The 27,451-nt window shown below is 43.4% G+C and overlaps 2 protein-coding genes across 3 annotated transcripts in view; one reads left to right on the forward strand and one right to left on the reverse strand.

Annotated features, from left to right (window-relative positions):
- gpr4 (G protein-coupled receptor 4) overlaps positions 1–27,451 on the reverse strand; it is a 79,139-nt gene that overhangs the window by 6,399 nt on the left and 45,289 nt on the right. The window contains exon 1 of one of the 2 annotated variants that reach the window (XM_034230512.1): positions 15,941–16,289. The exons of the other annotated variant lie outside the window; for it this stretch is intronic. The gene's annotated coding sequence lies outside the window, so the exon portion shown is untranslated. Of the gene's footprint in view, positions 1–15,940; positions 16,290–27,451 lie in introns of those variants that run through there. 2 annotated transcript variants of the gene reach the window in all.
- On the forward strand, positions 2,682–2,956 carry LOC117555597 (ribonuclease P protein subunit p20-like; the record flags this gene model as incomplete). Its single annotated transcript, XM_034230516.1, has 1 exon — positions 2,682–2,956. A coding segment is annotated over one exon (240 nt), but the record flags the coding sequence as incomplete, so codon positions are not given.

Raw genomic sequence — 27,451 nt, forward strand, 5'->3', positions numbered from 1 at the left:
TCACATATACTTTGAATGCACCCAAGCGTTTTGAAACAACTCTCCGACGCGCTGTTTCAGCCATTTGGCTTGGTTATTTGAAGTGTATGGAATCTCTTGCAGTGATAACAAACTACTGAAAACTAGAATGTACACACCCTCAACATATACAGTCAAACCCTTTTGATAAATTGTAGTTGTCCCGTGATGGATTGAGATTGAGAATGGAAAAAAGACTCACAGAGTGTAAGTCTTTGTACAGTGAAACAGGAGAATTTGTATCGATGGGACATTTAGATTTTCCAACATCTGGGATGATAACACAGAACATGCTGACACGACGTACTGGCAGTAAAAGGCCTTGCATCGAGTGCAGACAAAGAGCCCAGGACATATGATAAGCTTTATGTAAGCTTGTATCTAAACATGACCTCAATAAGGCATGTAGAGAGAGAAAGAAGGACCCAGTTTCTGTTTCACTACAAAACTTCTCACATGATTTTGGTTATATTCTAGGGCCTTCTTAATATGCTTCATATGCTTTCAATCACTTTACTTTAGCATGTTCTTGAGCACTGTTTACTGCCTTCATTCAAAGTTTCTGTATGTTTCAGCTTCTTCTCATTCCTCTTAGATCAACAGACATCAAAAGTAACTGAACTGTGAAGATTTGTTTTTGCCTGAAGAGCCTCAGCATCTTGCGACTTTAACACTTGAACCGCCAACGGGTACATTTTACCCGCAGCTGTTTCTTGATTGTATGTAACTTTTTTTCAATAAAATATTCAAGTCTCCCAGTCCGTGACTTTTCCTGAAAGTGTGTTATGTAGCACCCTCTGTTGTTAAAAATGGTCAATATGAAGTCAGATTGAAAAAATGGCCCAAAAAACGGCCATTTATACCCATTAGCGACAGCGGGTACTATTTACCTTTTAGAAAATGCAGTGATTTTCGCGCTATTGATCTTGCACGAAAACATAAACATGACGTGTTGCTATAGCAACACCTGTTGTTTACTGCGGTTCCTTATAGATAGATAGATAGATAGATAGATAGATAGATAGATAGATAGATAGATAGATAGTTATATATAGAGAGACACTTTGCACATAATACTATACTATAGGCTACTTCATGGAATCTGCGACCCCTGGCAGTTCTAGTGTTAAGTGAAATATTTCTCACCGACAGACGTACATTTGAATTGAATGATAGAATAATATAGGACCGTCCTACTGTCACCCACCAGGGGCTGATTTCATCATCTTAACAATACACAGTTTTTAACGGAGTTGGAATTACTCTTATTGCATGTGGTGTTGAGGTTCATCCTGTGCGGGACATGAATATCCACAGAACATGCCATAACAGTCTGGCAAGTATACTGTAGTAATCTTAGAAATGGTTTGATCTAAATGTTGCATTAATGGAAAGTCATGTAATCACTGAAATGGACTATCCTCTGTGGGCCACATATTCAGTAAATATCATAGTAAAAAGGACAATCTGACAATGGTAATAGTCTGAAGTTTTCTCTGGTGAATATGCTTATACATCATGTATGGCAATCCGGTATAAAATCTTGCAAAGCTGACAATTAAATCTGAGGACAATGTATAATAATTGTTCAATCGATCCAAAAAGGATAGGATAAATGTCTATTATTATCCTAGTTCTAATGAACTTCTTGCAGAGTTCTTTCCTATGCTACCCATACATGTTTAGGGGACAGGACAATCACGTTAAATAAGTTATACATTTTGCTATAAGGGCAAGTCCCTCAGGAAAGACTGCAGATATTTAGACTCACAGAAAGGGCCTTCATTTGCATCGGAAAATCCTTCATAAAAAAAACCCTGACAACTCACACACTTAGAGCCTCAAAGTCACGTGCATACAAAAGTACGTAGATTAGGATTGAGCCCGTATCTGCCTAATAATGGCTTAACATGGCCAACGTTGGGTCTAGGGCAGGGGTATTCAACTAAAATTCAACGAGGTCCAGTTAGAGAAAATCTCCCCATGAAAAGGTCCGGAACATTCAAAATGTCTAACTTGCTTCATGAATTAGTGTGATATATATTGAAGTAGCTTTAGCTTTATCAACGTCTGCATGTGTCACGGCTGCTGCTGCTGTCTGCTCGTTAACCTGTCTAGGATTGTTTTCAGCTGTGTATGTAATATGTATATGAGATGCGCCGTTGCCCGGACGCCATTGGATGCCAGTTTCCTGTCCCTCCTCCGGTAGGCGTGACCGAAGATCTGGATTGGAGCAGGTCGGGCCCGACTCACCAATCCCTGCCCACACCTTCCGGGGACTCTTACAAGAGTGTGTGCATCTCAGTTAGACGGGAGAGGTCTGTGTCAGACGTCTCTCGGTGCTCTCCTTATGTTCTGTGTAGCTCTGTGCTAGTTCTGATATAGTGGTTAGTTAGGATGTGTGTATTCTGTGATTTGTGACGGCGTCGAACTTGTGCGAGGCGCCTCACTATTTTAGCCGTAAGTGCCCATGACTGTGATAATCTGTGGCCTTCGTTTTGTGTAGCGTCATTTTGAACAGACAGCTGGTTTTAAGAGCCTGTAGTTTTTGTTATATCATCTTTATTTTGAGTTTATTATTAAAATCAACCTCTTACCAAGAACACCTGGTTTCGTGTTGCTTCCCTTTTACCCTAAGCGAGCTGGGGACGTAACCTATTTGGGGGCTCGTCCGGGATATCTGTGTCCACGGCCTGGGCCTGGCCATCAACAGAGCCATCAACATCGCCCTCCAGCTGCAGGCCAGCAGCCAGGGGGTGCTGCAGCTGGCAGCCAACACCTCCACCGTGGAGCTGGTGGACGACCTGGAGCCTGAAGATCCAGACGAGGCCGGCGAGCACCTGACGCGTACACGCAACAACTCAGCCATTCATATCAAGGTTTTCTACCCTGACCCCCAGTGACCGAAGTAGAGGTGTGCTATTTGTTCCCTCATAAACCAGTAAAGATGATATAACAAAAACTACAGGCTCTTAAAACCAGCTGTCTGTTCAAAATGACGCTACACAAAACGAAGGCCACAGATTATCACAGTCATGGGCACTTACGGCTAAAATAGTGAGGCGCCTCGCACAAGTTCGACGCCGTCACAAATCACAGAATACACACATCCTAACTAACCACTATATCAGAACTAGCACAGAGCTACACAGAACATAAGGAGAGCACCGAGAGACGTCTGACACAGATTCAGACCTCTCCCGTCTAACTGAGATGCACACACTCTTGTAAGAGTCCCCGGAAGGTGTGGGCAGGGATTGGTAAGTCGGGCCCGACCTGCTCCAATCCAGATCTTCGGTCACGCCTACCGGAGGAGGGACAGGAAACTGGCATCCAATGGCGTCCGGGCAACGGCGCATCTCATATACATATTACATACACAGCTGAAAACAATCCCAGACAGGTTAACGAGCAGACAGCAGCAGCAGCCGTGACACCCCACCCCTTAAGACACAAACTCACAGTTTTGTTAACCATGCCTACTACTAAACCTACCTAATCATTCTGAAGGACTAAAAGACTACACACAATACACATAACAACCAGGGATGTTTGACCTCTCAAGGACTAACGGACTCTGAAGGACTATAACGGACTCTTAAGGACTCAAGGACTCTGAAGGACTCTGAAGGACTCATAAGGACTCTTAAGGACTCAAGGACTCTGAAGGACTATAACGGACTCATAAGGACTCTGAAGGACTAACAAACTCACAAGGACTCATACGGACTCTGAAGGACTAACAAACTCACACGGACTCATAAGGACTCTGAAGGACTAACAAACTCACAAGGACTCATAAGGACTAACGGGCTCTGAAGGACTCTTAAGGGCTCATAAGGACTCTGAAGGACTAACGGGCTCTGAACATCACATAATCTGAACATCACATAATCTGAACATAATCTGAACATAATCTGAATATCACATAATCTGAACATCACAATCTGAACATCACAATCTGAACATAATCTGAACATAATCTGAATATCACATACTGACTTGTTGTTCAGGTCAAACAACAAAAACATTGCCTCCAAGAAATGCAGCTAGATAGTTCATTTGTGAAAATACGTAGATCCACATAACAACTGAGTACTCTTGCCAGTGTTTGCTTTCATTGTTAAATCTGCTTTAAATAGGACCGGTGTAACAACTCATCGACGTTTTCCCGATGTAAATATGCTTTTAGAAAACGTTTAGTATCAGTAAAACACTCTACACCACAATACGATCCGGCAAACATTTCTTAAATTCTTCTAACAGAAGCAATTCTCGCAGAGAAGCAAAATCATTCGCTTTACATGTTGTGACCCATTTATCGGACATGCTTCCCTTTTCCCTGCCGAACTCCACATATGTTTGTCAGTCTCACTGAATACCACAACCAAAGAAATATTTCTGCTAATATCAAAGCCAACAGAATTCAAGTTAGTGGAACTGTAAACCCTTTTATAGACCCTTAATTGGACCTTGAAATTAAAGACACTTGTACATTTGGCACAGCTATATCTACAAGTATTACATTACATTGAGGTGGTAATCACCATTGCTGCCTCAATACATGCAAAGTAAATAAAAAACAACAATTTGCAATTGACAACAAGAGCTTAATGTATTTAGTCAACTAAAGTTGTCCCAATCGGAGCATCCTGCTCCATTCTGCAGTCCTCTGCTGCTGTCCTCAAATATCTCCACACACAGACAACAGTACTCAGTTGTTATGTGGATTGTGGATGTGTAATCAACAACTGACTGCCAATCAAATAAAGAAAGTACAATTCAAAAACAACAATATTTATTGTCAATTAACATTGAACTATACAGATATACAGTAAATACTGTGGATATGTGTAATGTTCATCTTGGGCTGCATTTAAAAATAGAGAAAATAAATAAAATAGCTTTTGAAAAGATAAATAAAATAAAGTGTAGCAGCAGCTTGAGTTTCTCTTTTTCTTTGTTAACCGTTTCACATCATGACTTAACAGTTTCAGCCGATTATAGAACAATATCAGTCTTTACACATCATAACAATTGAACAGTTTAAAGTTTCTCTTTCTTTCCCTCTTATATTGCAGTCCCTCACTCACTTAAAGTGGCTACTGGTCACTAGGGGCAGGTGGGGCACAGCCCCACCTAGTGTCAGCAGAAAGTATTAAAAATAATGATTACAAAAAAATGCAAACAATAAATTAAAAAATATATTAAATATATTTTAAGATCATGTTTAATCACCTGATTCGTCTGTACATTGCTGTTTTAGTCTATGTTCTTCTAATTAGTTTCTATAGTGTGTGCCTATTGAGCTGTTTAGAACCATGTGGGACAAAAACCGATCCTGCCCCTCCCTCTCACTTTCTAAGTGAACGGTGACTGTAAAAACTACACTGCGCATGCTCAGAATATTTTCCCATTTAATGTGTGGGGCAAAACAATTATGACCATAGGGGCATAGAGCTGCCAGCCCCACCATACGTCATCTCACATCATTCAGAGCTGATTGGCTGTAAGTACGTGCCGCGAAAAGTGTGGTGTGTGAAGAGGAGACGAGAGAGCTGCAGTGACGCGTCCTAAAACCCGGAAGTAAGCTGCGCATGGCTTCCCTCGACAAAAAAGCAATGAGATTTCTCCATAGGATTTTAGAAAATAGCTCCAAATAAGATCTGTGGGAAACGTAGCTGTTAGATAAATGCACGTTTTGTTCAGCCGGATAATATCCACATGTCTACCGTACTTTTATAATTTTCGAATCATAAATCTATTGATTAGATTTATGATAGACTTTTGAAACTACAAGAAGATAAGGACGACTTTTACAAAAAAGTAATAGAGATTTTTGTCCAGAAGGATAGGAAAATGAACTTAATCTTCAAGTCAAGGTAAGACCGCAATTTTATTGAAAATGGGATCTTACTAAGAGAGAACAATTCAATATTTAAATGATACAATTACATTTTGTAGGTATCCTTTTGTTGAACTGTCTGTTTAAAATTAATTGAAGCATCAGACAAAAAAAGATTTTGAAAATAATATTACATTTTGATTTAGGTCAAAATATAATATTTGTAAACCTGAAGAGTCAGTGCCAGTGCCTCACCAGCCATGAACCTCACTGCAGAAGCTTATATATAGACATCTACGTTGTTTGTGCCCCACCACTTTTGTACATATAAAAACGCCACTGCTCACTTTGTTTTAATTCAGTGCGAGAATTGAGCTTGAGCTTGTCCTGCCAGAAGTTTAGATCTGGGCTGAAATGGTGTCAGGGCCATTCTCATACACACACATGCAGGTGCTCATTGGTTAGCCTCGGTTAGCCTGCCCTGGAACGATATTTAGTTTTAATTTGGATCCTGGTGGACTGATCATATTGGGCTCTGAGACTGCTTATTTGACCTCAGTTCTGACTTGAGAGCATAGGCGGCGCGTGAGGCTCAGGTTTGGGAAGGCTAAATAACTTTTTTTTACCTGACGCTGCCCGGCTCCGGCGTCTTTAGAAAAGAGATCAACTCAGTGAAAGCACCGCCTGCTGACCAATCAGAGCTCAGTGTGCGGAGTTTGAATCAAGTCATATTACAGGATAAAGGAAATACAGTTTAAACTGCCTTATGCAGAGAAGATGCCGACGTGTCGCACTTTATCCTTCAGATATAATATCATAATATATCACATTTCCTTATCTGAGTCAGCTTCTCGAGCCGTATCTGGCCGTGCATCACCTACATTGTCACATACTGTATGCAGAAGTATTATTTTAAGCAACACATTAAGTTGACTAAACACTCAACTCAAATGTAATTAAAGTCAGATCCACTCGTGTCTTAGATGGGGCAGTGATATCATAAAACTGTTGTACCCTTTTAAACACTCGGTAGTTATTTTTTAACCAGTTGTTCTGTATTCACCTTGCAGGTGCAACTCTGTGGCTTGTATCCTGGATTATATGTTTAATCATGGATGGTTAAAGTTCATATTTGTCTAATATTAGTTTTTTAACCAGTTGTGCTGTATTCACCTTGCAGGTGTAACTCTGTGGCTTGTATCCTGGATTATATGTTTAATCATGGATGGTTAAAGTTCATATTTGTCTAATATTAGTTTACTTTTCATTAATGAAGTATGACGCTGCGCTGTCCCTATTTGTGAATGGTCAAATGTTGCTAACGCCGCCACTTTCATGTGAACGCGCTCTCAGCTGGAGAGAGAAACCCTGGCTGGATTTACCGAGTTGATAACCAGCGTCGTAGAACCGCTTAGCGAGATCTCGTTTGTTAGTTTGTTGTTGTTAGTTAGTTTGTTACTCAAATATATCCAGGGTCTGTTGAACTGGCTTCGTAGTACAGGGCACAGGTGGCTGCATAGCAGCGCTAATGTCAAAGACACAAACATTATACATTATATTTTTATTTTACCAGGATGCAGTGACACAAATATTTGGGAAGGCTTAGCCTTAGTCCAGGTTTAAAGTCCTCTTAAGGAAACAGCTTCAGCCAGTGATAATGTGACATTCAGTGGTGTGGAACAGTGACTTTGCACAGAGCTGACCGAGTGCCATATTTATAAAGACAACCATGACCAAACACACCCATAAGGCTAAATTAGCTAATTTCTTCTCCGACCTTGTCAAGTAACTCTTTGTTGGAGGAAACACCCATGTTGATATGGTTTACATAGGCTACCACAAAGTCTAAACATACTATTTGTTTTTGCCTTGAAGGGAAACATAACTCCCCTTTCTGTGAAGTTTGAAGGACCTTATTTGCGCGATAACTCCCTCCACAACTTTTATCTACTCTGTTGTGTTCAGGAATTATTGTGTTTTTGAATTTGTGTAACTACAGCTGAATTAAAAAAATCTTCCAGTTAGGCTTTCCTGTGAAATAAATACCATCAGACATATTATATTTGGACTGCCGGATAGCTCAGTGGTTAGAGCGCCGCCCAAATGCAGTTACCGCTGCATTACGGTCAATGTCCTTCCCTTTGTCTACCCCTTTCACTATATATCTCAAATAAAGGCATCTTCTGGCCCAAACAAATATGATATATATAAATATATATATATATATATATAAGAACAAGGGGAATACCCTCCGGGAACATCGACATGGCAGTTCAATTTTAAGTTTGAAAAATTGAACTGATATATATATATATATATATATTAGGGGTGTAACGGTATCCGTATTCGTCCCGTACCATCACGGATCGGACGTCACGGTTCGGTGCATGCAGTCACACAATGAATACGCCTTTTTTTTTACGAGTGGGAAAAAAGTCATTCAGGGCAGTATCCATTACACTATATATAATCCAGGGGGCGGTATTGCGCCTAAAAGCTGTTTGCCAGCCGCCCTTAAACAACAAAACGAACAAAATACAAGAAGAAGAAAAGTTAGTATTGCGATTTCAGATAACACACAGGAGCTAGAAGACCCACCAGCTTCTTTTAAATCAGCTGTGTGGGGACATTTCGGGTTCCCTGTGGACTACAATAACGATGGAGTGCGAGTGGTGGATCGGACGAGAACGGTGTGTCGGCGTTGTTCGACAGCGGTGCGGTATGCTAATAGAACACACGCCAAACATGCTAAATCATATCAGAAGGCATCAACCAGATTTGGCCATCACCGGAGCCCGGCAAAAGACAACAGCAGTTCAACAGTTTATCCCCGCTGTTTTTAAGAAGCCAATAGACATGAAAGCCGAGAGACCAAAATAAATAACGGAAGCTTTTGGCATATATATTTCAACGGCTATGCGCCCTTGAAACACTTTCTTTTTATTTATTTTGTAATATTTTCAAGACATTCTTTTTAGTTTTACAGCTTATTGAACCTTTTTGTTTGACATCAGCCATTATAGAGTGGCGAAGTCACGCCCATCTACTTCCGGTCCATGGGACCTTATTTCGGAAAAAGTATGTATTGAAGTCAATGGGGAGAGAAAGATTATCTTTCGATCCCGTTTCAATTGTGCCACGAATTACACATATGATGTTTGTCAATCTTAACAAATCATTTTCGTGTCAAAAAAGTCACAGTTTGTCGTAAAACTGTTGAAATATAAGACTATGAAAAATACACAACAAGAAAGACTACAAATCCCAGCGTCGCGTAAGTGATGTCATAACTGATGTCACAATTGTTTTCCTCCGCTAAATATAAGATAACTTTGACAAGGTGCCTGTGTGCTTAGTACCAGGTTGTTATCATACCAGCAATGGGTCTTGCTCGTTCTTTTGCTTCCCGTCTGATGAAAGGACCAGGAGTGGCTGGATCAAGTTAGCTGCCTAGCTAGTAGCAAGCACGTTAGTTAGCATTACAGCCTTAGCCTTGTCATTTTTATTAGCCTTAACATTAAGTAACATTAAGTAACCCAAAATGTAAGTAAGAGTAGTAGTCATATTTCGTGAACCCTTTGAAGAGTACTGTCACACCGGTGTGATCATCTTTTATTTAAAGAGACTCTTGGTCCATTATTACAAAAACATACAACACTCAAATATAAATTAAAAAAGGCAGTTATACCAATGTTTCCACAGAGGTGACTGGTATCGTACAGCACTGAAACACGGATTTGACAGCAGCATAATGATAGAGTTATGAGAAACATTCAATCGACAGATGAATTTGTACATTCGATTTCTCAAAAGAGCATGGAACGTGTTGACTCGTGCGTTACAGAACATTTCACTTGCACTGCACCACCTTGGTTTTCTAAGCAGTATACGCAAACAGTCATTATATGCAACCTGGAGCTTCTTGAGGCTTGCCTTCTTATACTTGACCCACAAGGGGGCAGTATAGAGAGGAGTACAATAAGCTCTAAAGAGGTTCACCAGAACCTTATCTGAACACCAAGAGAGTTTTCTAGCCAACATGTTGGCTTGCATAGATAAGACACGCCGCTGTCTATACATGTCATCATCATCAGCCATTTCATCTGTGATGATGTGTCCCAGATACTTAGTGTTACAGCAAACAGACAGCACCTGTCCTGACAGGTAGAATGTTGGAAAACCAAGGTTCTTATCCCCTTTTGCTCTGCAGATCATTACAGCGCTCTTCTTAGCATTGTATTTAACGTCAAATTTGACTCCGTAATCAGAACAAACATTTAGCAACTGTTGAAAACCAGCACTGCTAGGAGAAACAATAGCCAGATCATCGGCATACATAAGATGGTTTACAATCACATTACCAATCACACACCCTGTTTTACAGACACTTAAATCATCTGATAGATCATTCATATAGATATTAAAAAGGCATGGTGAGAGGAGCCCCCCCTGGCGGACTCCATTACCAACACCAAATGGCGCAGAGACTGCATTCCCCCATTTGATCCGCATGCTCTGGTTGGCATACCAATAAGCCAGGATCCTAATTATGCTGTTAGGCACACCCCTTTGTCTCAATTTTAAAAACAGTTTATGGTGGTTAACTCGGTCAAAAGCCTTAGAGGCATCAATGAAACCAATCAGAACAGTGGAATTCTGTCTTCTATATGTTTCTACCATTTCTTTCAAAGCATAGATGCATAGCTCAGTACCATGCTTAGCCTTGAAGCCAAACTGGTTATCTGAGGTACATAAATATGAACATAGTCTATCTAACAAAATTATTTCCAAGACTTTGGATAACACACTGGCTAGAGCAATTGGTCTATAGTTATCCAAGCTCCCTACCTTGCCCGCTTTGTCCTTAATGACAGGCACCAAAGTAACAGTCAACATGGAGTCTGGCAACATACCATGAGTCATGAGGCCGGTAAAACAAATGGCAAGAAGAACGGCAACCTTCGGGCTTGCCAGTTTAAGGTGCTCTGCAGTGATTCGGTCAGAGCCGCATGCTTTATTATCAGCTAGCTGTGCAATTGCTCGATAAACCTCTTTAGCTGTAATTCCAACTGTGTCACTCTTCACAACATCACCAACTTTGTAGGGGTCACTTTTAACACAATTAAGTATATTAGAGTAATGTTGCCTCCACAACTCAGCTATGTTATCGGCTCCAGATACTCCCTCTATGGTACACGGTAATGACGTACTGGCCCTGTTCAGAGCTCTCACCTCCTTCCAGAAGCCAGTCACATCATTATGAAGCAGCTTTTCAGCCATAGAGTCCGCTCTCAATGTTTCTGTGTGTTTGTTGACATAACGAACTGCATATTTATATCTAGCATTTGTACGCTTTTTGAGATCCAGGACAGGCCCCTCTCTGGGCCTACCTGCCTGGACCCAGGCCCCAAAAGCATTCTTGGCTTCAGCGTATTGATCAGCCACATGTTTATTCCACCCTGGCTTGACGTTGTGTCTCTTCCTAGAGTAGGTACAGCACGGTCTACTGGCCTCCCATACAGCTCCCACAATACAATCATACATGTTACAGAGGTCTTCACGGTGAGAGTTTTCATTACAACCCACATCAACACACAGAGTTGCCACTTTGGGTAGATATACATCACTCAATAGGACATCAGTTCTCCCATAGTACAATAGCCTATCCTCATTTGTGAGCTTGGACCAATCCACTTTAGTGTTACAGGCATTTTTAACCTCCTGAGACATCTCAGGGAGACTATCACAATCTAGTGACATTATAAAAGGAATGTGATCTGACATTGATGCCTCATACACAATCTCGATTGATCTTACAGTGTCATGGGCATTAGCAGTGCTTATGCAATGGTCAATGCCATGAAGTTGTATGCCAGGCCTCGCTTATATATGAATAGCTATCTGTAGGCAGAAGTATTTGGCTTGATAATATAAGATTGTTATCATCACAAAACTGTAGCATATGCTTAGCAAACAAGGACCTTTTGTCTGATATGTCAGCATTCATATCACCCACTACAAAAACACTGGTGGAATGATTATCAGCAATAAAAGAATGTATAAAAGCAAGTCTGTTCAGGTATTCATCTTCATTATGCTGTGACTCATATGGTGTATATACATTGAGAATGCTAAACTCCTTGTTATTCATTTTGATCTGTACAGCAATACACCAGTCAACTTCAAGCCTGATGACATTAATGACAGTGTCCAGCTTTTTGTGCCACAGGATAGCCACCATCCCTGCTATCCTTCCTCTCACTATTCCCAGAGATAGGTCCGTAGTGGACTCACCAGCCCCGTGAAAATTGTCATTAAGAGAGTTCAACTTTCCCAAGTCCTGCTTTGGTAAGAAAGTTTCTTGCAAGCATAAAATGTCACATTTTTGTAGCAAGTTGTCCACCACTACACGTCGGATCCTATCAGCAGCGCTGTTGCCCAGGCGCAGCCCGCGACAGTTAAATGATCCAACCCGCATAACGTTTAGCTAAGCAGCTCAGCCGTAGCCCCATTCAGTACCCTCGCACCAGCAAAAGGTCTAGCTCTGCTAGCCCCTATCACCTCCGCTTTACGTGGTTCATAGTATCTTCTCACAACTGAGCCTTCAGGCCAGAGTTCTGGGTTAAACATCTCCGCAACTTCATTGCACTCAGCACACACTTTAAACGAGCATTTTGATCATTCTATAATACGCCATTTAAGCCCGGGGAGAAATGCTAACGCTAACGCTACATTAGCATCGGCGATCTTTTCTACTTCATGCTATCTGCACAAATGGTTGACATTAAACATTAAAAATATCAGGCAGTTCAGAGAGAATCAAAGGAAGGCAGGCAGGCAGGCAGCTTTGCATGACATTCTTCCGGACGCGTTTCATTGTGGTGATAGTGAGGGTAGGCAATCCCTTGTTTAGCAAGACAGTAGTGACGGCCATCTTGGTGACGTGTGTTGGTGTGCAAGACCAGAGATGTCCCAGCTAGCGGGGAACGTTCTCACAACTTTGGCTAACGTTACCTATTGGTTCTAATAAGGTTTTAAAGAAACGTTTTAATCTGATGTTCAAAGAACCTTTTTAGGATGTTTATTTTTTCAAATAATGTTCCTATAAGGTTTAAGGTTAACTAAGACATAACGTTTTAACTGCAACATTCAGAGGATGTTTTCAGGATGTTATTGAGGCCTGAGATGACAGAAAGTGTATTTATAAAACGTTCCTTTTAATGTGATATGTTAAAAAAGGTGGAACGTTTTGCCTGCAACATTCTAAGGATGTGTTTTGGACGTTGTGGGTAACACATTAAAGATGTTCTTTATAAAACGTTCCCTCAATGTTACATGATAACAAATGAAGGACATTTTCAATGCAACATTCTGAAAATGTTTTCAGGATGTTATTGAGGCCTGAGATGACAGAAGGGTTTTATAAAATGTTCCTTTAATGTTACATGATAACAAATGAAGAACATTCTCCAAGCAACATTCTGCAAATGTTTTGAGGATGTTATTGAGGCCTGAGATGACAGAAAGGGTTTTATAAAATGTGCCTTCAATGTGATATGTTAACAAAGGTGGAACGTTTGGCCTGCAACATTCTAAGGATGTGTTTTGGACATTGTTGGGGTAACACATTAAAGATGTTCTTTATAAAACGGTCCCTCAATGTTACATGATAACAAATGAAGAACATTTTGAAAGCAACATTTGGATAATGTTTTCAGGAGGTTATTATTTTTTTTATAAAATGTTCCTGTGATGCGAAATATTAACACTGTCATGATCAACGTCAGATTTATTTGTAGTGCGCTTTAAAAAACAAACTTGCTGCATTTGTTTGAAAAGGATGTTTAAAAGAAATCTGATGTCACCACATTTTCGTTTTTATAAAAAAACAAGCACGTAATTCATGATATTGCACGTTTGCGTAGGCATGTCTGAGTTCCCAGCTAGACATTGTTGGTTCTAAAAACATTCTGAGAATGTTACCATTCATTGTTCTAGGAATGGTTTCATCGAAAAGTTTTATTTTGGTTCCTAGAATGTACTTCTGAAAGGTAGGATAACGTTCTCTAAAAACATTCTTAAAATGTTTGGTGATAACATTGTTCGAACATTATACCCCAAGTGTTTTTGTTGTTTATGCACATATCTCTATTCATATGGATCGAATAACACTGAGAAAACCAAAGACAGACATTTAGAAGAATGGACCGACTATTACTGCCCGTCCCTGAAACCCCTGTTAGTGAGTTAGTGCCCCTTCCCCCACCTGCCTGCTGGTCTGCTCTACACGGCTGGGAGCAATCTCCAATCAACCACACCTGCAACCTGCTCATTAGCCACACTATGAAAAGCCTGCAGCCTGCACTCATTCCCTGCCGGATTGTTGCCGTGAACGGTTTGTTGCGTGCCGCTCTAGCTTTTTGCCAGCATATTCTTTGACAACTTTGCCTGCTTTTGCCTCACACTCATTTTTGTGTCTCTCCCAGGAGGAATCCAAGGCCTTCCACACTCCCAAGACCAGCCAGGCCTCTCCACCCTGGAACAACTGTTTCTCACTGCCGCCATAACCAACCTCCACTCCCAGCTCCCCTTTTCTAATAAACAAATGTTACTTTCACCAGCTGATTCCGAGTCATCCTTTTACATGTGTTAATAGTCAAATTCCAATTGTTAAGTAAACCATCAAAATCATCCTAATGACCACAGTGGTCAGTCCACTTACCCAGGAATTTTGAGTTGAACAATTACAGGAATATTATGTCTTTATGTTCTAATAATGTAAACATATTTTAGTAAATTGTTACCACAGAACATTTGCATACTTTGTTTAACATAAACCATGTTATCCTTCTCTAAAATAATAACATTCTGGCAACATAACAAATCTAACTTGCAGCTGAAAATGTTTTAAGAACAGTAGGGCATAATGTTCTAACAATGTTAGCAAAAACATTTTAAGAATGTTTTTAGAGAACGTTATCCTACCTTTCAGAAGAACATTCTAGAAACCAAAATAAAACCTCCCGCTGAAAACGTTTTAATTACAGTAGGGCATAACGTTCTAACAATGTTATCAAAAACATTTGAAGAAGGTTATCACCAAACATTTTAAGAATGTTTTTAGAGAACGTTATCCTACCTTTCAGAAGAACGTTCAGAGGGAACCAAACAAAAACTTCCCGCTGAAAACCTTCCTAGAACAATGACTGTAACATTCTCAGAATGTTTAGAACCAAACATTTCCAGCTGGGTTCATTGTTCATAGTTCATTGACCGTTTCACACAAAAAAATGTGTTACTTCACAGTTTTACGACACATTTTATTTTTTTTTACTGGCAAAATTATCTTTTAAATTGACAAACATCATATGTGTAATTCGTGGCACAATTCAAACTGGATCGAAAGATAATCTTTCTCTCTCCATTGACTTAAGGTCCCATGGAGGTCCACCGGAAGGGGAGGGACTTCGCCACTCTATAGATAATATGGCCATCTGAGTGTGTGTGGTACTGTTTGTGGTTTGTTTTTAACTGTGTAATAATGTTAATTATTCAAAATGTTAGAGTTCCTTATTTTTAAACTGAAACTTGTACTACTGTTAAAAAATAAATAAAAACAAACCTGGAATTATGCATTTGGGACTTTGTTTTGCTTTTTCTTGTTGTACGGAACCCGTACCAAACCGTGAGCCCCAAACCGTGAGCCCCAAACCGAGGTACATACCGAACCGTGAATTATGTGAACCATTACACCCCTAATATATATATATATATATATATATATATATATATATAATATAATATATAATTCATAATAATTCCATTAAAAGTAAAAGTTCTCCTAAGTATTCATATTATTTTTACATTCAAACATCAACATTATTCAAAGTATCATATTATCACTTTTGCAGAGGATGGAACAAGGGATTGAGAAAAGACAAAGAGAAAAACAAATTACTGAATAGATGGATGGACACAAGAAAAAAGAAGCACAAAGGAAAGTAGGACAGTAAGAACTTAAAATGTAATAGTTGATCAAACTAAAACTCCAATGGAAATAAAATATCAGTACTGTACCTTTTAAATTGTACTTGAACCCAGTAGTTGAGTAAATGTTACAAGATACATTTTCAATCAGATGTTTCGAACCAGAGCAAGTTTCTGAGAATAAAACATACACAATATCTCAGACAAGTCGAGCAAAACAAGGTTTAGTATATCTGCTTCAGCCGGCAGTCACAGCGCTCAACATTCAAAGAGCTGAGATCACATCTGTCACCACGGAGCCATCCTACTTCCTCATTAGATAAAACAGTGGGGCCACATACCAGCATCAAAACCACTGCCAGTTAACCTTATCACGTCTTTCAGTCTGCTCAGTGTGAGTGTGAGTGTGAGTGTGAGTGTGAGTGTGAGTGTGTGTGTGTGTGTGTGTGTGTGTGTGTGTGTGTGTGTGTGTGTGTGTGTGTGTGTGTGTGTGTGTGTGTGTGTGTGTGTGTGTGTGTGTGTGTGTGTGTGTGTGTGTGTGTGTGTGTGTGGTGTGTGTGTGTGTGTGTGTGTGTGTGTGTGTGTGTGTGTGTGTGCAGGGCAGGGTGTGATTGTGGCTCACATCAAACTGAGCTTTCAGTCAGTTCAGACATCAGTAGGACTTCACTGTCCATCAGAAGTCGCGTGAGCCATGGTTAGCTAAAAGGGATGTTGTCCTTATTTTACTTTATTTTATTGTTTCACACTGTGCACTTGGTCCACCCTGTCACCAGAAATGTGGTTTGTTCTATAATAATACAGATGTTTATCACGCAGAACTTGTATGCATTGGAAACAGGCACGCAACTCTTTGTCGGTGTTGTTGCTTGTGTTGTTTGTGAAGATGTGAGTGAGAACATGTGTAGGAGGTTCTGTTACTCTATTAAGTCAGTTAGCATCAGCTGACATGCTCCTCAGTAGTCAAATATGTATCCTGTTTCTGACACAGTTGAACAGAAGCAGGACGCTCAATTACAGTCAATTTGGACTATGTTACACATTCATGCAAAGTGTGTTGACGCACACTGCTTTGTATTGTTACGAAGTCAAATAGCTTTGGGTATCCAGCAACAGGCACATCAAACCATCCCTTTGACGAAATTAGGGTGTTTTTCTGCTCTATATTGATGTTTCTGCAACTCAGTTCAGGGAGCCACTGTAAAAATGCGAAGAGCGGAAAAAGCAGCAAAACACGGCAGTGGCTCAGTCAGTAGGGGCTTGGACTGTGAGCCGTAGGGTCGCCGGTTCGAATCCCTGACCAGACTTAAATATGGAGTATGGACTGCTACTTGGAGAGGTCCTAGTTCACCTCCTGAGCCCTACTGTGGTGCCCTTGAGCAATGCCTCGAACCCCCCCCCCAATTATTATTCTAAATGTTTGCTTGTGAAATTGCTGATCTACCTATAAGACGTTTATATTGGGCAAAAAAGTGAATTTTACAAGTGTTTTCACTGAGTCTCATGACAGTGGAATTTCATCTAAAGGCATTTTACACAACTCTGTAGCTCTTTTTAACGTTGACCACTGTCCTCTTGGCAACCTTGCCATCATTTATGTATCCCTGTACAGTCTTGTATGTGTTAAAGAGATTGGTTAACAAAAAGGTTTCGTGTTGCCCTCGGAAAAAGGTTTGTATTAAAGTACATAGAGTCCAGTTATGCTCGGACATACCGTTACTAGAATTTTAAGGTGGAAAGCAGTTCAAGAGGTGCCTTAGTGATAAAAATTAGGAATGTGGGTGTATACAGTGTGTATGTAAAATGGGGGCCTATATCAACCTGTTCTGTACCGTCCGGCTCAGCAGCATCTGATCTGCTGCCAGAGGAGATTAGGTCATGGCAGCTATGCAGACGTCTTGCTGGTTGTCAGCAAACACCATTTACCAGTGTGTGTTCGGATGGCAAACGGCTTTCCTTTTTGATAAAGCTTATAGTTAGGGCTGGCTCAGCCTTGCATTGAACCTTGAACTATGCTATAGGCTTAGACTGTCAGGGGACTTTCATCTTTCACTTCCCACTTCTATTTAACTGTATGCACTTATGTCCAAAAAATGCACTCTCAGCATCCGGGGAATCATCAGGAGTTTTTGTGTCTCATCTGACAGGTTGACTCGATTAAAGGTTACGTCTGGACCTTGAGTCGTGGCCGTGCCTGTTGTCGCAACACCTACGTTAATATTTTTTGACGGCTTATGGAAGATCTTCGGCATCCTCCTGGATCGACCCTTAATTATTTTCTTTCACGTTATCATGTTTGAGATTTGGATCATCCATATTGTTATTTTAAGATCTTTTTAATCTATACATGACATTTATTGCACGTCTGTCTGTCCTGGAAGAGGCATCCTCCTCGGTAGCTCTCCCAGAGGTTTTTCGTTGACCACCACGAGGGTCTAAGGACAGATGGTGTTGCATGCTTAACAAACTATAAAGACTCGTTAATAATAATAGAGACACATTTGTGATATGGAAGATTGGACTATACAAACAACACTGATTGATTGATTGACCTACAATACTAAGATATATGTTTTCACTTACAATATCTCGACTACCTGCGTATAGCAACTTGACCTCTGTTGACCAAACCCTCCAGAACAACCAAGCCATGAAAACCATTACGTGAGATTAACACACAAGACAAAGAGTCAATGTTGCTTTTTTTTATGTAGAGCCAGTTTTAGTTGCTTTTTAAATTACTGGGTAACATACTGATTCATATCATATAAACATACCATGTGTTTTTATATGTAAAAAGTAACGAGTCCCAATTAGTGTTAAAAATGTTTAGTGGAGTAAAAGTATTTGTTTGATAAGTAAAGTACAAGTATGTCAAAATAGTACTTAAAGGTGGGGTAGGTAATTCACTTCAGAAACACTTTTAGTTATATTCCATGGAATGCTCTTAACATCCCGATAGCAATGAATACATTAAATGCTTTGACAATAAATACATAAAAAAATGTCATCTGTGGAAGCTGTGGCGCTGTAAAAAGCACGACCAATTATTTTAGCCGCTAAAATGGCCTACCTGCCTGTCAGCCTTCCATCTCATGCACACACTTATCTCGTGCCCTCATTGGTCATGTGCGCGTTCGTGTGGGTTGGAGGAGGGGCTCTGTAAGGAAGTCTGAAGGAAGGGGCAGATTTTTTTCGGCTGCGTACTTTCAAATTCTAGCTCACTCGAGCTGGTTTCTCCATTCTTACCTACCCTACCTTTAAGTACAGTACTTAAGTAAATGTTCTTAGTTACATTCTCCACTGCTAATATTAAATGGTTGCTATTTGTAAATTAATGTAAGTATCAGTCAGATCACTTCTTAAGTAATGCCTGCTTGTATGTCCAATTAGTACCAATTAGTCGACTTAATGATCATCATAAAAGGGTGTCAGCAGGAATACATAAAAACCTCTGGCCCGATTTAAATGAAACTTGGTGGAAGGTTGAAGCATGTGCCAAGAAATAACCCATCCAAACTCTAGGGGCGGATAAACAAAATATGTTATTGCGTAACATTGTGAGATAGGGCATGCTCTTGGCAGAGGTCTGCGATCTTCAAGTACCCTTCTAGTTTATTTGACTTTTGACTGTTTAGATTTTTAATTTTGCAGTGATTAATTTGCTTTGGCACAGAAACAATATGAAGTCCCAACCTTTTTGAGTGGAATATCACATTTAGAATACGTACAAATTAACAGATGGATTACTGGCTAAGAGCCCGGCCGGGCACAGCCCGAAAAGGCCACGTGAGCAACACCTCCGTTTGGAGCGTGAGATGGGCAGGAGAATCGGAGCAGCGGGAGCGATACTGCAGTCGCTTTACCGCACCGTTGTGACGAAAAGAGAGCTGAGCCAGAAAGCAAAGCTCTCTGTCTTCCGGGCCATTTTCGTTCCTACCCTCACCTATAGTCATGAAGGATGGGCCATGACCGAAATAACGAGATTGCGGATACAAGCGGCCGAGATGGGTTTTCTCCGCAGGGTGGCTGGTGTCTCCCTTAGGGATAAGGTGAGAAGTTCAGTCATCCGGGAGGGACTCGGAGTTGAACCGCTCCTCCTTCGCGTCGAAAGGAGCCAGTTGAGGTGGTTCGGGCACCTAGTAAGGATTCCACCTGGGCGCCTCCCTAGGGAGGTGTTCCAGGCACGTCCAGCTGGGAGGAGACTGAGGGGTAGACCTAGGACCAGGTGGAGGGATTATATCTCTTCGCTGGCCTGGGAGCGCCTTGGGATCCCCCAGTCAGAGCTGGTTGATGTGGTCAGCAGTGGCGGATTTAGGATTGTAGGAGATCCGGGGCTTAGCCCAGGAGTTGTTGTTGGGGGGGGGGGGGGGTAAAGTGCTATTCTTTACAAGTGGGGGGTGGACCAAACGTCCTTTAGGGGGGTCTTCGCCTCCTCTAGGGCGCTCCGGGGGCATGCTCCCCCGGGAAGATTTTTTTTTTTAAATATTGAAGTTAAAAGCATCAATCTGGTGCATGTTGAGAGCAACATTAACCCTACCTTAATAATACCTTAAAGCGGACAAAAAGCACTGGAGAACACTTATTCATTAACACCCTTTAATGAAGCAAACTAATGCCTTTGTCACGATCTGTCTGTGTTTTGTTTTGTCTTGTCTTTTTCTGTCTTTGGTTTCCTGTTTTATTTTGAAAAGTGTCACCCCCTGTCTTGCCTGTTGCTTTCAGTCTTTGTTCCCTCCTGTCTGATTACCCGATTGTGTTCACCTTGTGCCCCTGTGTTTTCTCCTCCCTCCTCAGTTGTCTCTTGTTTCTTTGATTAGTCTTGTGTGTATTTAAGTTCTGTTTTTTCTGTCTGTCATTGTTAGTTCCTTGTTTGTCTATGACTGTGTTCACGGGTTAGTGTTCTGTTTGTTCCTTGAAACCTTGAAATAAAGGTATTTTCTGTTTATTCTGCATTTGGTCCCTGACAGAAGGAACTAACCAAAGATGGGCCCAGCAGATCCATTTGAGGTGGATTTACTTAATTTGACCTTTTCATTGGCTTGCTGCTATGGTAGGTGGAGGGGAGCGTCCAGTGTTCAGCAGAAAGAGGCTGCTCTGGCAGAGGCGCACCAGGTGGCAACAGAGGAGCCATGTTTAGTGAAGTTCTTACCTGACTGGATTTCGGACTTCCTCTCGACATGTGATTCCCGGCCTGCTAGCCCCAGGCATGCTAGCCCCCTGCCTCCCAATTCCCTACCTGACACCATACGTCTCGGTTTGTTCTGTCTGGAGTCAGCCCCTGCTTCTTCACCATTTCCTCCTCCTGTCCAGGATCCGTTCTCGGGTACTCGTCTGGCTTTTGGAGGTCCACGGAGCCTCCAAAAGGCTCCTAAGAGAAGGAGTCGCAAGTCCAGGCTAGCAACCCGAGCCCCAGAAGCCATGCTTTGGGCTCCAGTACAGGCCCCAGCAGCCATGGTTCCGGTTCCAGAACCGGCCCACACAGCCATGGTTCCAGCCTCAGTCCTGGCCCCAGCAGCCATGGTTCCGCCCCAGTTTCGGCCCCTGCTGCCATGTTTCTGGCTCCCGTTTTGGCTCCAGTACTGGCTCCCCGGCCGACGCCAGCCCCCCGTATCATGTCAGTGGTTCGTCCCCCTCCAGCCCCTAGTGTCCTGTCGACGTTCCGGCCCACTCCAGCTCCTCGTCACCTGTCGGCTCTCCGGCCGACGCCAGCTCCCCGTGTTCTGTCGGCGTTCCGGCCGACTCCAGCTCCCCGTGTCCTGTCGGCGTACCGACCGACACAAGTCCCCTCTCGAGTCCCTTTCCAAGTCCCTTCTCAAGTCCCCTCTCGAGTCCCTTTCCAAGTTCCTTCTCAGTTCCCCTCTCAAGTCCCCTCTCAAGTCACCTCTCAAGTTCCCTCTCTAGTTTCCTCTCGAGTTCCCTTTCAAGTCACCTCTCGAGTTCCCTCTCGAGTCCCCTCTCGAGTCTCCTCTCGAGTCCCCTCTCAAGTTCCTTCTCAGGTCCCCTCTCGAGTCTCCTCTCGAGTCCCCTCTCGAGTATCCTCTCGAGTCTCCTCTCAAGTCCCCTCTCAAGTTCCTTCTCAGGTCCCCTCTCGAGTCTCCTCTCAATTCTCCTCTAGAGTCCCCTCTCAAGTCTCCTCTAGAGTCCCCTCTCAAGTCTCCTCTCAAGTTCCTTCTCAGGTCCCCTCTCGAGTCTCTTCTCAGGTCCCTTCTCGAGTCTCTTCTCGAGTCCCCTCTCAAGTCACCTCTCAAGTCTCCTCTCAAGTCTCCTCTCGAGTCCCCTCTCAAGTTCCTTCTCAGGTCCCCTATCGAGTCTCCTCTCGAGTTCCCTCTCAAGTTCCCTCTGGAGTCCTCTTTCAAGTCATCTCTCGAGTTCCCTCTCAAGTCACCTCTCAAGTCTCCTGTCGAGTCTCCTCTCGAGTTCCCTCTCAAGTCCCTTTTCAAGTCACCTCTCGAGTCCCCTCTCAAGTCCCTACCCAATGTCCTGTGCCGTTGGAGGTTTCTCTGGGGGTCCTGCCAACTCCATGTCCTGTCCCGTTGGAGGTCCCTCCGACTACTCTTCTGCCGGGGGTCTGCCAACCCTATGTCCTGTCCCGTTGGGGGTCCCGCCGACTACACTTCTGCCGGGGGTCCTGCCAACCCTATGTCCTGTGCCGTTGGAGGTCCCGCCGACTACTCTTCTACCGGGGGTCCTGCCAACCCTATGAACTGTGCCGTTGGGGGTCTGGTCGACACCTGTTTCGTCTGAGGTTCTGCCAACTCCATGTCCTGCCCCGTTGGGGGTCCCGCCGACTACTCTTCTTCCGGGGGTCCTGCCAACCCTATGTCCTGTGCCATTGGAGGTCCCGCCGACTACTCTTCTGCCGGGGGTCCTGCCAACCCTATGTCCTGTGCCGTTGGAGGCCCCGCTGACTACTGTTCTGCCGGGGGTCCTGCCAACCCTATGTCCTGTGCCGTTGGAGGTCCAGCCGACACCTGTTTCGTCGGGGGTCCTGCCAACTCCATGTCCTGTCCCGTTGGAGGTCCCTCCGACTACTCTTCTGCCGGGGGTCTGCCAACCCTATGTCCTGTCCCGTTGGGGGTCCCGCCGACTACACTTCTGCCGGGGGTCCTGCCAACCCTATGTCCTGTGCCGTTGGAGGTCCCGCCGACTACTCTTCTACCGGGGGTCCTGCCAACCCTATGAACTGTGCCGTTGGGGGTCTGGTCGACACCTGTTTCGTCTGAGGTTCTGCCAACTCCATGTCCTGCCCCGTTGGGGGTCCCGCCGACTACTCTTCTGCCGGGGGTCTGCCAACCCTATGTCCTGTCCCATTGGGGGTCCCGCCGACTACACTTCTGCCGGGGGTCCTGCCAACCCTATGTCCTGTGCCGTTGGAGGTCCCGCCGACTACTCTTCTACCGAGGGTCCTGCCAACCCTATGAACTGTGCCGTTGGGTGTCTGGTCGACACCTGTTTCGTCTGAGGTTCTGCCAACTCCATGTCCTGCCCCGTTGGGGGTCCCGCCGACTACTCTTCTTCCGGGGGTCCTGCCAACCCTATGTCCTGTGCCATTGGAGGTCCCGCCGACTACTCTTCTGCCGGGGGTCCTGCCAACCCTATGTCCTGTGCCGTTGGAGGCCCCGCTGACTACTGTTCTGCCGGGGGTCCTGCCAACCCTATGTCCTGTGCCGTTGGAGGTCCAGCCGACACCTGTTTCGTCGGGGGTCCTGCCAACTCCATGTCCTGTGTCGTTGGGGGTTCCGCTGAGGGTCCTTCCAACTCCATGTCCTGTTTCGTTGGGGGTTCCGCCGGGTTTCCTGCCAACACCATATCCTGTTCTGTTGGGGGTCCCGCCGACACCTGCTTCGCCGGGTTTCCTGCCAACACCATATCCTGTCCTGTTGGGGATTCCGCCGACACGTGCTCCGCCGGGTTTCCTGCCAACACCATGTCCTGTCCTGTTTGGGGTCCCGTCGACACCAGCCCTTGCTCCGTCGGGGGTCCCACTGACACCAGCCCATGTTCCGTCCAGGGTCCCGTCTACGCCTGACCCGCCAGGGGTTCCACCAGCTACTGCTCTCGATCCCAGTGCTCTGGCGATCCAGCTGACAATGGAGGGGTCCCATCGCGGCCTACACCGTCTTACTGCCCGTCCTCCAGAGCTGCCTTCCTGCCTGTCCTCCGGAGCTGTCCCGTCGCCGCCTTCTTGCCCGTCCTTGTGCCCGGCCCCCTGAGTTCCCCAGCCGCGGCCTTCGCCCTCAAGCCCGGCCCCCTGATTTTTCCAGCCGCTGCCTTCGCCCTCATGCCCGGCCCCCTGAGTTTGCCCGCTGTGGCCTTCGCCCCTTTTTTAACTCCGCCGTCCGCCCGAGACCCCCACTATGAACTCTGCCTTGCCCCCGGGCCGTCCGCCCGAGTCCCCCTTCTCGGCTTCTGCTGTTCCCCCGGGCCGTCCGCCCGAGTCCCTCTTCTCGGCTTCTGCTTTGCCCCGGGATGTCCTTCTGTTAGTCATGTTCTGTATACTAACTATAAGGGTATGCTTAGTGTGGTTACTCCATGTTTACTAGCTATAACATTAACGTTACATCACTCTTTTTCACTTGTTACTCAGTCAGCCAGAGTGCAGATATCACCATTAGATTCACAAACCTGAAACATCATCCATTTCTTCACTGCTGGTGATGACATTGTTGTCACTGATACTGCTGCTGCTGCTGCTGCTGCTGCAGCTTGTGGCGCCTGCTTCGATGAAAATAACTTTCTAATATCCATAACTTTATAGGCTATTAGCTTAAAACTCGTCAGGCACTAGGAAGGATCACTTCTTCTTATGGGCAGGGAAGGCTACGCAGTATGCAGGCTACTGTCCCGCAGCGGCTGCCTCTCTGGTGGACTCCGGTACTGCACATTACTCTCAAGACGTTATCAACAATTTTTTTTGTTTTTTTAAGTGAAACATCCGGGGCTTTTCAGAAAACATCCGGGGCTTGAGCCCAAGTAGCCACCCCTAGCGCCGCCACTGGTGGCCAGGGAGAGGAACGTTTGGAGCTCTCTGCTGGAACTGCTACCTCCGCGACCCGACCACGGATAAGCGGGAGAAGATGGATGGATTACTGGCATTTTTTATTTATTTTTTGTGTTATTTACACCGTTCTGTGTCAGTGCAGAAACACTTCACATTGTGGAGCAAGGAAGGAAGACGACTCAGACAAGAACTTGATCTGTATTTCCTCCCAAAAAATGTAAACAACATGATCAGTAATTAAGTCATGTTCCCTGTTAACTTTTGTTATACTGCGTCCAAACTGAAATTCCAAACCATGAGAGACATTTGATAGAATGCGAGGTCCATTCTTAACTTCTTGATTAGGATGTTTAAGGTTTAACAGTGGATTCCACTTTATCACGACTCTGGTATAATCTTCATAGTTGTGGCCATTGTTCTCTATCATTATATTACATAACCCTTACCCTTAACCTAAACCTCAGTTCATTTAACTGTGGCTTTTATCCAAAGCAAATTACAATAAGTTGTTATTACATTGTTCTGTATTTATACAATTTATCTGACCTTATTGAGTGATGTTGCTATGTTTCAGTAACTCATTAATTGACTTGGAGCATAATGATTCCATAACCAATAGGAATTATTTCCAACTACAACCTCAAAAATAAGATCAAATTAATCTTTTTAACGTTTTCAGGGATAACAGTCAAATCTAGGTTTAGGGTTAGAGGGATGGGAATGTGACTTATCAATGAGGGTACTCAAAAGTAAAAATGTACCAACCCGTGTGCATTTTCGTGTGTTTTTGTGTTTTGGCATTAACTATGTGGCAGTTTGCCAAACATTCCTGTTGACAGTGGAAGCAGGAAGACCGTAATGCTACACCATGAAACATGTCAACACACCTCTTACAACTCGGTCATGTCCAAGAGCCACACACACACACACACACACACACACACACACACACACACACACACACACACACACACACACACACACACACACACACACACACACACACACACACACACACACACACACACACACACACACACACACACACACACACACACACACACACACACACACACACACACACACACACACACACACACACACACACACACACACACACACACACACAGAGTATCTCCAGGAAGTATTACTGTCAGATTTTTGTGGTAAATACAACCGACACCACAATCAAAGGGGAGTTAAAAGCTATATTACCCTCCTTATAGTCTTCTGTTTTCCAGTTTAAAGTGTAGCAAAAATGACCTTGAAGTTTTCAGTGGACACGGTCGGACAATTCCCTTTATTTTCTAAAGCCTAATCCCAGGTTACCATCTCAATAATAATCCCTGAACCCTCGGGTACTTAATTTACGTCATTTGCTAAGTGCAAGTGTGTGAGGCTGCAAAGGTTTACAATGGAATAAATAGGAAAGGCAATCACATATGATGATATAGTGAAGAAACCAAAGCACTTTACTTGAGACAATAGTAAAAAAAAATCATAATTAACCAACTAAGTGCGATATAGCCCTATCTTGAATGATATGTCAAAGTAGTATTTGTATACATCTAGGCATATCCGCACACCCAATATACTGTCTATTGAGGCTGAACACCCATGACATTCCTTCTTTTCCTGTCACCCCATGTTTAATGTCAGAATACCATGAATTGTGGGAAATTCCCACAGGCAAAGTCAGTTGAATTACTGAAAGTGTGCAAAAAGGGCTCTCACGCACTTGAAGATGTGACGGTGGGAAAGCCCTAAGCCGAGTAACGCATCTGTGAGTCCGTGAGTAAGAACTTTGGAATTTGACCTTAAACCTTGCGATCAAGTATTTGCGAATGATGTGAGTGACCACTCTGCTGTAGCCACAATTAGGGACACTAAGGTCCAAAAGGTTAAACCTCGTATTATCATTAAGAGAGACATAAAACATTTTGTGGAGCAGGGTTTTGTTCATGATCTGTTTGGGTTTGATGCACCCCTGCGTAAATTTAGAGTAAAGGGACGAGACAATCCTTGGTTTTCTGCTGAACTGTCTAGTCTCCTGCATGAGAGAAACAAGGCCTGGGCAAAGGCTAGGAAATCAGGCTCAGAGGTAGAATGGCTGCGTGTCAGGCAGCTAAGAAATAGCTTCACTTCACATGTCAAAAGTGCTAAGTCGAAGTACTATTTGTCAGTTACCACAGAAAACCTAAATAATCCTAGGAAATTTTGGAAAGCCATAAAATCAATATCCGTAATGAGCTACCTCCGTGCCTTACCACAGCATCTGGCACTATATCGGACAGGGCCACCATGTTAAATTGCTTTAAGCATTTTGTGTCCTGTGGTTCTCTGTTTGATTCTGTTTCTAACTCTGCTTCTGTGAATACCCCAATCCGTGACTCTGAACAATGTGGTCTGGAAAACCCTTTCAGTTTTACTCCTTTTACTGTTAATGTTGTTCATGAAGCTTTAACCAAGCTAGATCCTAAGAAACCGGCTGGCCCGGACAACGTAGAACCTTTCTTTTTAAAGATAGCTGCAGATTTTATTGCTCCTCCTCTCACTTCTCTTTTTAACCTCTCTCTCAGCACAAATGCAATTCCAAAAGT

Source organism: Gymnodraco acuticeps, unplaced genomic scaffold (assembly GCF_902827175.1).
Source record: "Gymnodraco acuticeps unplaced genomic scaffold, fGymAcu1.1, whole genome shotgun sequence".
NCBI lineage: Eukaryota > Metazoa > Chordata > Actinopteri > Perciformes > Bathydraconidae > Gymnodraco > Gymnodraco acuticeps.